The sequence below is a fragment of the Convolutriloba macropyga genome, chromosome 4 (assembly GCF_964194025.1).
Source record: "Convolutriloba macropyga chromosome 4, txConMacr16.3, whole genome shotgun sequence".
Classification (NCBI taxonomy): Eukaryota; Metazoa; Xenacoelomorpha; order Acoela; family Convolutidae; genus Convolutriloba; species Convolutriloba macropyga.
Window position 1 is genome coordinate 24,636,340 of NC_134471.1, and position 14,989 is coordinate 24,651,328.

General features: G+C 33.9%; 1 protein-coding gene across 1 annotated transcript in view; it reads right to left on the bottom strand.

Moving 5' to 3' along the window:
• Nucleotides 1-14,989, bottom strand: part of LOC142338031 (neural-cadherin-like) — a gene marked incomplete at its 3' end in the record, with an annotated part of 261,027 nt that overhangs the window by 51,875 nt on the left and 194,163 nt on the right. Inside the window, 6 exon segments of the mRNA XM_075387664.1 lie at nucleotides 2,142-2,300; nucleotides 2,887-3,106; nucleotides 7,743-7,884; nucleotides 9,318-9,514; nucleotides 9,898-10,100; nucleotides 10,897-11,072. Of these exon segments, the coding sequence (XP_075243779.1) occupies nucleotides 2,142-2,300; nucleotides 2,887-3,106; nucleotides 7,743-7,884; nucleotides 9,318-9,514; nucleotides 9,898-10,100; nucleotides 10,897-11,072 (1,097 nt within the window).

Genomic DNA, 14,989 nt, shown 5'->3' on the forward strand with positions numbered 1-14,989 from the left:
ATCGTGAAGATTATAATTGATTGAACATCTGAGCCACAAAGTGACTCAGCAAAGCCTGATCAAAACAGTTACAAAGTTATCAAAATTTACCAAAGTTGCCAATCTGTTCAAAGATTAGATTATATAGACGTCGAGAGTGTAGACGCCAACTTGACAAAAACAAAGTAAACCCTATTTGATAGTGTTAAAAGTCGTGGTTTGTTTTATAGTAAGAGACACATAATTACCGTGACTTTACCATTTCCGATCATTCTGAACAAACCACAACTTTGCCCTTGACGTCGTTCGAGTTCGTTGGTATGCAAAGTCCTGCCCATCATGAAGTTTAAATTTGATGTTCTTAAGTTTGTCACCGGCCCACTCAACAATTGTGAACATATTTGGCCATTACTTAACGCAAAAATCATGACTTTTTCTTAGTCATTTGCTGTATTAATTAGCTTTTTCCAGATTAACACTCTAATCCCCCACTAAGAGATTACTGTGGGGGATTAGATCCCGCACTCTAATCACGCACCAAAAAATACTTTTTTATTTAAATTCAATTTATCAGAAAATTTAACAAAAACATCATTCATGCAATGAATGTTGTTTTTGCAATGATTCTGATTTTCTGCCTTTAATTATATAAAAAACAAAACCAAATTGACATTCTGTGGTTAATTTTGATTCAGAAACATAACCAATCTCTAAAAAATAAACAAATCGGAGCCTAAGGGAAATTCAATTGAAGATGTTTTGCTCTGATTGAGCTTCAAATTTTTTTTCTTTTTCTTATTCTTCCTTTTCTCAATCTTTGAGATAAATTAACTCACAGCTATCAAAATTTTAACCGCTATAATAAAACAGGACTAAAATAGCGATAACAGCTGCTTAAACACTTTCGAATGCGAATGAAAAATGAATTTAACGAGTTCATCATCTAGTTTTTTTTATTGTTAGAGTACACACTTTAGTTATTAAGTTGTGATCATAAGATAGAGCTTGAAATGATAGATTTCAATATAAAAGGAGCAAAGTAAGACTCTTGCAGTGTGGACCAGTTGGCTCAATTTCAATCAATTAAGAAACTGTGGGGTCGCAACCCGCAAAGGTCCGAAACTTTACTCTCACTATAAAGGTGTTGACATAGAATCAACGTAACGAGCAAAGAGTTGCTCTAATATTTATAATCTTACTGTTAACTGAAAAAAGAAAGTACCCATAAGACTAGAACAGAAGATCATTGATTCATTCAAAAAATTTTTAAAAATTAATTCCCACGGTTGTTGTAATTTTAAAATCTAAGCAAATGAAATCTAAGTTTATAAAATAGACAAAGCTATCGGCTATGAAGAATGATCTGCATTTAACGTGCGTCACGAAAGGCATGTAAAAGACTGACTAGGCAAATCAATTCGGCAAACGATTTTGGTTTTCTGCCAGTTGAGCTACCAAAGAAAATGATACATTCCAGTTTCATTGACAGATATAAGTTAGCATGTCAGACCGATAGTAAAGTCGGTAAACAATTTAAATTACCAAGAATGTTAGATAATGGAAGTTTCTAATCCAAGTATTAAGGGTTCTAATTTGGTGAGCCCATAATATCGAAATAATAGAAGAATGAAACTTTGTAAAAATAAAGTGCTAACAATTAGAAGTTATGAAGAGGTTGAGAAAATCTTTGAATCAAAAACCGGAGAGCTATTTCACATAATTTTTGCATAAAGAAGTCAGTTTGCAGAAAGTTTTTTTTCCGTTGAAGGGTTTTTTGTATTTTTGAGGCGCGATGTGCACAATTATCATATTTCTGAAACTAAATTTCTTGCCCATTGACCTGCTGCTCCAGTAAAACCCACAGAAAACGTTTATTACCGTCAGCACTACGGATATAATTTGCTCATTTTTTTACTCGGTAACAATTCTGGTAAATAGCACTTTTCCCCCAACTTTCGATCTGTGAAGCATCAGTCTTAATTCATCATTATTTGTCGAAAAAGTTACATGCCTAAATGATACTTCAATGGGTGATAAAGTTCCGGCGTGTGAAACAACGCCTAGTAGGACTTGCCACAAAATATGGTTAAATAGTTTTAGAATCTGGTTTATCTATTTCACGGTTAATTTCAAGGGCCAGTCGTAAATACACGCCAACTTACCCTATGAGAATCATCTCCGAGTGATCTTTTGCTGTTGATCTGAATGAGAGGGTAATCTCTGTATTCCTTTCGTTTAAGAGAGTGTTGGCTGCTGGGCCCTTAGGGTCCACTGAATACCGAATGAGAGAATCATCTGGTCCAAAAGTGTACTCTGGAGATCTGAAATTGGAAAAAAAGGTATTTTATCTAATACACGTTGCTTGCTATTAAATGATAATACCGGTCAGGATTCATGATTAGTGAAAACAGCAATTGTTGATAAATAAGGGAAGTTAAATAAGCACTGAACACAAGTTCTAGTCCGTCTCATAAAATTGAAACATGCGAACTTTCGGAAAATTTTACGTATGCAATTTCGGCTCAGTGAAGTTATTTGCATGTCAACGTTTTTCTTCCATAAGATTCATTTCATCTAATTTTATTTGCATAATCTAAATTCCGACGGGTTATAAGTTGAAAAAACTAACTAAGTTTCGGAATGACGGAATTAGTTGCTTTCCAATGTGAACAAAATTTTTCTTTTGATTATCACGTGTGAACAAATTAATCCGTGTTTATTGTTGTGAGCAATGATTGTTTTTGTATATCCTGATAAAAGGTGGGACTATACATTACTATTAATACATACCATAATAGAGGTTTACAAAAATCAAATAAGATGGATCATAATCTATCTAGCGGGGGAGTGGTTGGAGAGGGGGTGTGATTTCCAGCAATTTTCAGGTAAGGCAGATCTTCAACTTACTTTATTTGACAAGTTGTTCCTTCGTATCTGGGATCACAATCACAGTAGAGGAACTTGAACATGGAAGCAATGCATGTTCCGTGTAGTCCGCATCTGGGTCTGTTGCTTCCCTCGAAGCAGAAATCATTTTCATCTGTGCAACCTTCCTCTGTGTTGGAAGTCTTTGCAGGATCCGAAAAGTCGAGCAGTTTTCCGTTCACTAGGAACTCACGCACACAACCTGAAGCAATATTCCCTAGTCCAACAACTCCGAGGGCTACCTTGTAAGATCTTGCAAGATTCTTGCCCTATGTCGGTTAACTTGCAAGATCTTGCAAATTAACCGTCTTATGAAAAAGATGCAAACCAATGCAGTCTTAAAATTAAGCGGATAAATAATAAACATAGCCGGCAGATTGCCGGAACAGCTGCGAAAGAATAGACCTGCGTGTCATATAATAGCGATAGAAACAGATACAGATCTAAATTGCAAAAAAAATCGACGCCGATCAAAAACTAGGCTAAAAAACATTCAGCGATAAATTAATAAAGCTTGTTAAAATTCATTCCACAGAAGCCTCTTATTAGGGACCTTTACTGCACATATGAGTTCCTTTGACCTTAACCAAAATCAAATTAAACTTAAGTTTTAAAGTGCAAAAGTCATTTTATTGAGTGAGGTAAGTCACGTTTGATCAAAATCTAATCACGCAAATAACCTAAAAACTTTTGCTAAAGCGAGTGAGAAATGACGTCACGCGCGCTAATGCCGTTAGTGAGAGGAAGAAGTCATTCATAAAATTTGACTTTTTCAGCTTTGCTGTGTGAACAAATGTAAAACGAAAAAAGAGCGTCAGACGACGAAACAAAAAAACATAGCAGGACAAGTCCTGACGTACAATTCAAAGAATTTTCATTGACTAAACAGAAAACTAGACCGAGAACAGACTATAAATTGGGAAAACCATTTAGAAAAAAATCCTATCCAAAAAATCGAAAAAACAGTAAAAATCAAAGTGAAATTGCCGCATGTGAACAAAAAATCACAACCGATAAAGCGAATTTTTGTTCAAACACCATATTCTCACTCTACTTTAAAATTAGAGCGAAAAAATTTCACGCCGCAAAACCACTCGCTTTTTCGCTCCATTTCCTGTTTCGGCGTGACCAAAATCACTACTCCAATTTGACTTCAAAAATCATGAAAATGTGTGAACAGATCTTAAAAAAAAGACAGCGCCACAATACATTTCAAATTCTTTGAATTGTAAAAAACCAAGAGCACCGCAATATAGCTACGTTCAGCTTACAGCTTCGCAGCTTTAAAAAATAATCTTATTTGACACTCGATTATAATTCTGAGGTAGGGTGAACATTGTTAAGTGCAAAAAAAACGACACTCTAAACCTTTCTCGTGTGAAATCACACAATTTTTTCTCGTGTGATGAAAAATTACAATTTTTTTGCGTGAAAAATGTATCTCGTGTGAAATGACACGAGAAAATTTTCCTCGTGTAATGAAAAATTGTACGATTTTTCGTGTGAATGAGTGTACGAGGAAAATTAGCAATTTCTAAAGGAAAATTTTTTGCAAGCTCTTTTCTATAGTTTTTGTTCCGACCCCACTAGTGGGGGGAGGAACTACATACTAAAATGGTTTTTTTTGTTCAGTCAATTTTGGCCGATCGATTTATTCATCGTTGAGAAATATGAGTGGTATCATTAAAAAGCTCGTCCAACGTAGAATCCAAAATGAGAAAAGATTTTTTTGAATTTCGTGTTTTTCGAAGAGTTATCTAGGTTTAAAGTTTTGTGTGAACACGCGATATTTGAATGATTTTGTTCACTTTTAGCAAAATTTTTGTTCAAAATAAGGCCTTTCTATAAAAATAATAATTAAAATTACATTTCACGCTTTAAATTGAAGCTACTTTGTGTTACCAATAGACCGATAAAAAGGCTGGTTCTGGTCTCTTGAGGAAGTTTACTATTAAAAAAGTCGAATTCAATTTGAGAGCTCTTTTTTAGAAAAAGTTCCTAATTATTAATGTTCTGCAGAGGTCAAACCTACATTAAGGTCAACAAATACCCAATTAACAAAATTTTCGTTTTCAAGGAATGTCTCATGTTTTTTTTTTTTTGTCTTCGAATCTGTGTATTCGAAACTTAAAAGAAATTTTGATTTTCTTTTAAGATTTCACTAAATTTTGGGTTTCCGATGGCATAGACTCGCAAACTAAAAGTGCAATCGACTTCCTACTGTCCATTAGGCAAACATATATAGTGCTTCGAGTGGAGAGCTAATGGCTGCTAAGACTTTAAAAATCAATTTTTCGAATTACTTCTTTAAACTTTTATTCGATATTAAACTTATTTTCATGAACAGTGAGTCAGTCTCAGCAATGACCGGACCACCTTCCGTCTTAGTGCAACCAAAATGAATCTGTTAGGTGGTTTTATCTGATAACTCTTGGTTTTAGGACTTCGATAACACGAGTTTTCTTAATTTCAAAAAATGCGGTTTTTTTGTTATTTTGTTTCCTCTTGAAATATTTTCCTATCATCCTAAAAATTATAGTTCCCATTGGCTTAGAAAATACGGCTAATGGATCAGAGATAAAGTTTTTAGAGAAGATTATGGTTTAATTGGCTTCGACACCTTCTTCTGGAAAATGTGGCTGAACTTTTGTTGGTTTTGCTTGTATTTGTCGTTGTCTTCATAATCATAGGACTTATTGTGATGTCTTAGTGATAATATACTGATGAAAAAACTCCAACTCTTCACATGAAGGCATAAGTTAGCGTATTTTTTGGATTTCCTTGAAAGCTCTTGAATTTATAGTGGCTGTTAAGACTTCAAAAAAATTTTGTATTTATTTTTTTGGACATAAACCAAACTTAAATTTATTTTCGAGAATTTTAAGTCAATCTCAGTAATAAAATGAAATCTTTCTTTGCAACTGCATCTTAAAAGAATCTGGGTAGCGGCTCTTTTCTTACTATTAGTTTTTTGACTTCGATGCCACGAGTTCTCATAATTTTTTAAAAAATTTCTGGATAAATTTTTTTTTGTGTTTTAATAATCAGAAGACTTATTGTGATGTCCCTTTGATGACTCAAGAATGAAAAACATCCTTTTAATCCTACCGGGGAACAAATTTGCTTTTTAATTGACTTCCGCTGAGAGCTATTGAATTGAGTGACTGATAACATTTTTAAAGAAAAAATTTGAAATTTTTTTGAACGCTAACCTCTATTAAACTTTTTGCCACGATATTTAAAAAAAATCTAAGTAATAACAGTTCCCCGTTTTGTTTTTATTGCATACAAATTTAATATGGTAAGCGGATTTGACTACTAACCATTGGTTTATTGACTTCGATGTCACGAGTTTTCGTAATTTAAAAAAAAATCGGAATTTTGTAATTTTGCTTCCTTTTGACATCTTATCTCATTATCCCATCATTAAAATTTCCCATTGGCTTAGAAAAGCTTAGAAAAAACGTCCAATGGATCATAGAAAAAGTATTCAGAAAAACGCTTATGGTTTCTATGGCTTCGAAACCTTCTTCTTTTAATTCTCAATGAATTTCTGGTTTTTGCATGTATTTTTGTTGTTTTCAGAATCATAAGACTTATTTTAATGTCCCGTTGATTACTTTTGCTTGACAAATATCCTTGCTTTCTAATTGAGGTATAACTTATTTTTTTATAACTTTTTATAACTTTTTATAGTTATAACTTTTTATAACTTTTTATAGTTATAACTTTTTTTTTACTTCCGTTTAAAGCCATTGATTTTGATGGCGTTGATATAACTGGTTTTCTCAAAAATTTCGTGGTTTTAATATATTTCTTTATACTCTTGAAGTCATGTTGTTAAAGAGAGAACAACGTTATTGCTATCAAAAAAGTATATGAAAAAATGAAATTGTTTACCAAAAACTTCTCTTTTATTGGGTTTGACACTTTTCTCGCTAATTTTTTAATGAAATTTTCTGAAAATCTTCATGTAGACTTGAAATGCTGACTGGTCTCATAGGCTTCCCAGTAAGAATTAAATGAATGATGTTACTCAATGCAGTCAGTTTATAGCGAATAGTAGTAAAGAAAATGATATTGTTGGTTTTCGAAGACTTTTTATACTTTTCAGTTTTTGTTCTTTTCGTCAACTTGTAATTTATTCTCATCATTGAGAGGTTCCAACCAATTCATTGTAATTCAAAAACCATTTTTTCATTGACGTAACTGTTGTTTTGTTTGTTAGACAATATACGTTTTCATATAAGTTTTGTGAGTGGTCAATATTTGTTTCTTTTTCTCTTCTTTTAGCACATTCGCTGAAAAATTTATGTTTGTGCTTATTTTGTCGTTTGTTTTTCTTTATCGTAGTCTTTCTAATGGCAGATCTTTTGAGCGCTGTAATGAGTCGTTGTTTTATGTGTTTCAATTAGTAGTTCGGCTGTGTACCGATTTTTTAAACTCAAACATCTATTTTTAAGTATCTCATCATTAGATTGACAAATATGTCAAAAATGTAGATCAGCTCGGGTCGGAATATCATGTGCGAACGCACATTAACGAGCATCCTTGTTGTAATAAAAAGTCAAAAAATGAACACGAAAGTAAAACATTTATAAACGCTTAAGGTGCTTTAAGTGTTGTAACTGAAAAAAATCAACCTAGATTAGACCTGACCTGTGTTTTGTACTTTGTACTTTGTACTTCTGTAAGAGGCAAAAGCGAGATCACCTTAAAAAAGTTTATCTTGGAGAAAATGGCTCCAAAATTAATCAGAGCTCTTCAAGATCAATTCTCTTTCAAACTGATTTTGCACATATTCTACGAAGAAAAATTTCATTATTTAAAATACAGACCATCAAACATGACGTCATTGATTGTAGAATCAAGAACCTCTGTGTTGGATACACCTCCGACTTGCAAAGGAGCATTCAGGTCCAGCTTTCTTCCTTTCAAATACTGCACCAGGAAACATGTGTAATAGTCTTGTGACGACACCTAAAATGTCAAATAACAGAACCTACTTTGACTAGTATCAAATGAAGTTGTCCTTAATCAGCCCCCAGTCCTCGCATATAAAACCCTTCACTAACTTTTCACAGACAATTAAACCTGCGGATGTTCTCCGTTGAGAGAATTGAGGAAAACTTAAGTGTACTTGTACACAAAAGTGACGCTCAAATTTTGATAGCTCATCGCCAATGCCAATCTTCCAAAAACAATTTGTACTTTTTTAAAACTGGAAGTAAATTTGAAAGGAAATTTTAACTACACTCTCTTTATGCAGCTAAATGGTCAGGTGTCCACATGACAATATACCCAACGACAAAATACCCAATGTGCCATTATACCATATTTTTTCCTTTTGATCTTTTCGTTCAATAATTCGATTAAAAATTGGCACCCGGTTTTCAATCATGTCTCAGCATTAAGCAGATAATTTAACCTCATGTTCGATTATCATAATGATAGCTTCATATCAAGTCCCACGGGCCGCAGAGGCATGGCCACATGAACTAGCTAATTATTATGCTAAAAAAAACCATTCTGGTGGTTACAACATTAATATAAAATATAGGGCACGTTTTGAATGTTTTGTCACATTTGGTATAATTACATTGGGTATTTTGCCCTAACACTGACCAAACTTGTATAATTGACGGTGATCACAGAACTTGAGTAAGTCAATTTATTGTTGAACTTTCTGTCCTGAAAAAATTTAAGTAAATTATAGCAGCTTCATATAAGCTACTTGTTTATCCAACAGGAGTTCATAAAGGCCATGGCAATTAATAAGGGTCTTTATAAAGTTCTGAAAAAAAATCAATTAAAGATAAAGAAAGTTCCTTTCATGACTACAAATAGTTCATACAAATCAGATACGACTTAGTTAGATCAGAACGAAAATGATTTTTATTTTCAAAGTATCCCAGATATGACCGCCCTTGTATCAGTATCAAATGCTTCAATGATTTTTTGTATGATGATTAAATGACAGCTAAGATATCATACAAATAATATATGATCTACTATGATTGACTATGAATCGTGGGGAGCAAACTAATGAACAATTTCACCCAATGAGAGCGGAAAATTTGTTAAATACCTTTTCTTGTTCCTTTCGACTCACGCAATAAGTGGGAGGGAGATCAAACTAATGATCTCCCTCCAAAAAATGATGAGAGGACTAAGAGAAATGAATGACGATAAAAACATGGGGCATGCGTTAACTGTTGAATGTTAAAATTGAACTCTGATATTGTAAATGCCACCAAATTGTTAAACCGGACCAAGATTTATGCTATAATTTGTTAGCAAACTATGTAGGATTCTCAATTCAAAAAAAAACATTAAGAATCATATATGAACTTCTATGACTTCTAAGAATTTTGTATGATGGGTAGCCCGGTTTCCAAGAAAAGAAAACTAACCGAAGATTCTTCCTTAATGAACGAGTTCATGCACATGTCCACTTCCATTTTGATGAGATCTTCCTCCACAAATATATCCACAGTGTGCCAATTGCCATCATTGAGAGGGTGGGAGGGGTCTTTGGCCAGCTGGGCTATCTGAACTCCGTTTCCAAAGTTGGTGATCAGTTTAAGTGCACCACCGAACAATTCCAGGGCTAAAGCATTACCGAAATAACATTATTCTTGTTAGATTTCTGAAATCGAATCTTAATATGAATCCTCGATGGTTCGTGTTATGCTAGGGATTAGTTGGGGGTATTATAATTCTCAAAATCAAGAAATGATGAAATTTATTTCACAACTTTTCAATTTTCAAAACTTTTAGAAGTCATTATGAATCATTAAAAATGCTAAAAATATTGTATAGTATTTCTAAGGGACCAAATTTTTAACAATTATTCGCTTCATAGAAGAAATTATGATGAACTTTCCATGGAAAAGGAAAGTCCTTCCATTCTGGAAGATAAATGAAAGATAAAAGTCCAAAAACTGATTTATTGAACGACAAAGTTGAACTAAGCTACTTGAAAGTACATACCAATGAAGTCGGGTTTGCTTGCATCATCTGTGATTGGTCCATTGTAGAAAAGAAGCCCATCCTCCTCCATAGTTGAGAACTGAAGAGAGATCTGAGTCTGGGCACAGAGGGGAATTGATTCGAACCATGAGTACCCGTCTCCTTCGAAGGTCAATGTGTTCAGTTCACAGTTGAAACCGCTGTAAGCGGGCGGGCACGTGCACCTGAAAATAGTGCAAAATTTAGCTCTTTCGAAGTGTTGTGCCTAAGCTGTCAAAACAAAGACCCCCCCTATGGTGACTTACATACCGTGAACCGTAAATAGCTCGAAATCCTGGGCAGAAACAATATGCACCCCCTAATATGAGGGGGGTTGCAAATGGAAACAATCCCATGTCACAAGAAGGAGGGAGAGGTTTGTGACTTGAGGCCCAGCAGAATTGGAGAGTTTTTAGTCCCACAGAAATTTAACCAGATCTCTTTTACTTCTTACAACCTTCTGCGAAAACACTTGGACTCTTTTATTGCCAGAAAACCTTAATTGATAGTCAACAAATTGGCGACAATGTGCTAGTAATTTCCGAATCGCAGAGAGTTTAAAAAAATCAGGATCGAAATTATAAGATTCATTATGAAAAGAACCTCGAATCGGCGCAGGTATCGTTAATTCCAACTAAAGTCATGATCCGCGAAAAGATCCAATGAGAGAAACAAGCGTGTCAACTTTCATTGAATCAGTGATTCAGGAATAAACACATGGACTCAGATTCATAAATGGAATCTGATGAAGTCATTGAAAAATCTGACATTAATCCAGAACGGCGTAGCGGTTTGAGAAAAGCCAAAATTTTTTAATTGACTTTTGGCAGAGTCACATGACCTTACTTGAAACTTCACAAGTTTTAAAATGCCGACAGTTTCAAAATCGGGCATCGTACGTGCGTGGAAGCTTTGACGATATTTCCGAAATATGGATAACGCTGCACAAATCGTTGACACCATATGATATATAGTACTTACTGGTATGAGTAGGAAGCTTTATTGGCCACCACTTTAGTCACAACTGCGGTGCACTCTCCCCCATTCTGACATGGGTTGTCGAAACAGGGGTCAGGGTGGGCTTCAGGGTCCATGGCTTTGGTGTAGTCCACCATCTGGATAGACTCGCACACTCCACACTGGGGTGCAACTCCAACCTAATAAACAATCCGAGTTCGCTTAACAATTTTTAGAAAACTCTGGTCGTCTGTTCTTTATCAACGTATCAAATAAATGCTTGGACAATCAATTATTTTTTAAGATAACTTCTCAAAAGTCATACAATGTTTCCAAAAATGTTCCAATTATGATTCGAGGACCAGAAGAACTTCATCCAGGACTATAATAATGATCGAAAATCCAAACCTTACAATAAAATTCAGTACTTCCTTGGCTTCCTTCATTATATAAGCTCAAAACTGCTAGCATTAATTAATATTGTAAACTGATCAAAATTTGAATGATCAAGTGTTTTTTATCGAATTTTGAATAAAAAAAACACGAAAGAGATGCTGCATATGAACCCATAGCACTACAAATAACTGGCATAACCATCGTACATAAATTCATAGATTAAAAGAAGTTAACAAACAGTTCGCTAATTTAAAACATAATATTTTTAAAGTATGATACCAAAAATTCGCTCAAAATGATTGGGGAAATCTTTCGAAAACATTCCGGTCCTAATTCAAACCTAAACCGACCAACATGGGAGAATTACTCTCAAACGACAGGCGGGGATTTAATTTAGGGCTGAGGCTTAGAAATTTGTTTATGGGTGCAAAAACTCTGACCTCATAGGAGTCCGAACCCTCGACCTCCAGGTTAGCGGTCTTATATCTTAACCACCTAGCTACAACGGTTTTGATCTTCAATAGCTCAAAATCGCTATTGTATTAGCAAAAAACAATGAGAGCAATTGAGATAACAAAAACTGAAGATGTGAAGCGTGAAAAAGTTATTTGAGAAGTCAAAGAATGTGCTAGAAAAAAGTGCAAAAACAGCACAGCAAAAAATTTGCATAAAAAAGACCAGCTCTTCTACAATAATTGCTTTAAACTTCCATCGTAGCAGTTAAAAACGAACGGATTAAACTTGTATAAAAACGGTTAAAATCCTTAATTGATACATATTAGACGGAGGTGTTCAAAAAGTTTTTAAAAAGATGTTCTTTTTATTATGTATTGTAATAAAGAATTATCAAATAAATTATGAGCACACATACGGCCTTTCATTTGCAAAGCACTGGGCCCATGTGGCGAGTTGAAGCTATGAAGTGATTAGCGAGAAACTTCCCTAAATTTATGTAAAAAATGCGCTAATAGCAGTGAATTATCAAAAATTTTAGCGCAAAAACTTACTTATTATATCACTGAAACGCACTGAAATTTTATAAGAAATGCACTGAAATCTGCTGAGAAATCAAAAAAGTTCAGCCGACTTACTTCAAACTGAGTCTCGAACACCGTTCTCTGTTGTCTCATTCATCACTAAAAACGCTGTGCCATTAGGTTGAGAAACTCCATATTAATTTGATTTTAAACAATAAAACGTTTTGTGAGAAATCCACTGAGCACTGAATTGTTTTGAAATTTGATCGCTTCTCTTAAAGTTTTAGATCGTTTCCGCGTATTGCTATGCAAGGACTTTGAGCTGAATTTTAGAAAATTAGCGCTTTCAATTTTTCACCGGACAATTTTGATTTTATCTTCTTGCTTCTTGCTATCCTATCTATTTTATCTCTATCTTCTTGCTATCCGTTTAATTAATGGTTTATTAAAGCATTTTAATTTTGCCATAATTGGTGGCAAACGTCCAAAGATTGAATTCTATATCACAGGGTGTCTCAAATCCTTCTTGGCTCATTACATTACAAAAAATTCAATTAATCACAATTAGTATGCACTACACATTAGATATTCTGGCAGAATCTGACGATTTGATGCATCGTCCTGCAAAATTTTTGTTAATTGTTATAATAAAATTCTTGCAAACACCAATTCAAATTGATATCTTGATTTGAAACGAGATAGAGAAAAAACACTGCGTAATATCAAGAACATTGTTAGACTTCGACTTTATTTCAAGTAATTTATATAAAAAAAATGAGAGCAACTATTCACAGAACTATTAAAAAAGAGCAACAAAAATTTTATTCTTTGAATGAAACAATACATCTCAGGAGAACCTGTCACAGTAGAACTTGATATGATTTACTTGCAAAAAAGAAGGAAGAAAGACCTTCCGTCAAGATGAGTATTCAGATGACATACATTTTGATATAAGAGCCAATGTGAGATTTGTTGAGCTTTGAGTCGAAAACCTAAGCCTGTTTGTGTTTACCGCTGCAATTTCTGATGTAATTGAAAGCTAAAATGCGTGAAAACTTATCAGTGAGAGCTAAACCGTAAAGCAGATCCAAAATTCTGGCTACTCCAATTAAAACTGACCACCGATAGATCGCGGTATGTTTAAGTGTAGTCACAACGATCATTAAAAAACATTTTTAATCATTTTAAATTCAGAATTATTCTCCGATATTTTAACGTTCCGCAGAGTTTATAGGGATGTGAGGATTTTGAACTACTTACAATATTTTGCGAAATCTGAAAAGTTATCTCACATAAACTTACTGAGCGTATCTGCGGTAACGTTTACTTAGTGTGTAGATATTTCCTTTTCTATGCCAATGTCTACCAAAACATAGCAAACATACCCGGCAGATTGCCGGAAAATAGCCGCCGTTGATTCCCATAAGCAAGATTGGGATTGAAAGAAGAGAAATCTAGTGAAAAAATTGATTTTTGTACAAACAATTTTAAAGCGCGAACTATTTTGATGTCATTTTGGAGCTGAACGTAATCCTGTTTCGTAGTGAGATCACAAAAGGGCTATTATCAATACTAATAAGCATTAAAAATGGTGACAAAGAACAAAACTCGAGTAACGGGCATCTAAAATTGGGCTTTATGGGTTTATCCCGTTTCTATTTCTGATTTCGTTCTTTGATACTGACTCTATTCATTTTGAATTGCTTTGTTGAGCAACTGCTGTCTTAAAAAAGTTTTACCAGAACGAGAGAAGAGTGAAACTAGCCTAGAGAAGTCGAAAAAATTTCACGCAAAGTGTTGAACAAGCTGTGAACTATGGTAAAGCAAAAAATTTTAGTCGACGAAGTAAAAAACATAACAGGACAAGCCCTGAATTAAAATTCTAAAAACGGTATTATTTGATGGCCTGACAATCAATAACTCCGCTTTCAATGGCAAATGAGAGCTGTTAGTAATGAGACTAAGCAATAAAACAACACCAGAACAACAAAAACAAGCAAGACCAAAAATTCAACTTTTATATTATGAAAAAACAGGATAAACATCAAAAAACAACTGCTACGGACTCAAATTGCCAATTATATTCCTTTAACTCTCATAAAAAACTGACCTTAAATGTCCTTGAGTCCTGTCACTAATAATGTTAAATAAAAAGACAAAAATAACCAAAAATCACGATAAAACTCGCTGAAACTATTTGAGAACACTTAGTATAAAACCCAGAGAACGCAACAGCAACTGAAGGATACAATTACATCCATTGAGTTGTCAATGAACACCGTTGAGACCTGTCATCAATGAGATTGAGTGACAGAACAGCAAGAAGTACAACAAATACAATCAAAACTAAAAAAAATCAGATTTTTATTTAAAGAATTGAAAATTGTTTAAGCCACAACAAAGCGCCTTAGTTATGAACTGAAACGATTTGCTTTAATTGAAGCGTTTTTTAGCAGCCAATGAGACTTTTCACTAATGAGACTAAGTTCAGACGACAAAAATGAAAACTCGCAAAACTCAAAAAATTCGATAATTATTTTTGAAAACATTTAGTGCTTAATTAATAGAATGCACTAGCTTTGAACAAAAACGAATAAAACGATACACTTAACCAGCATCAGAGACCTGTCCCGAACTCGAATGAGGTTAAATGATAAGACATCAAAAAATATAAAAACTTGCAGAACTGAAAAAATTCACTGAAAATTATTGAGAAAAAGTAGTGTCAAAGTAATCAAAACAAC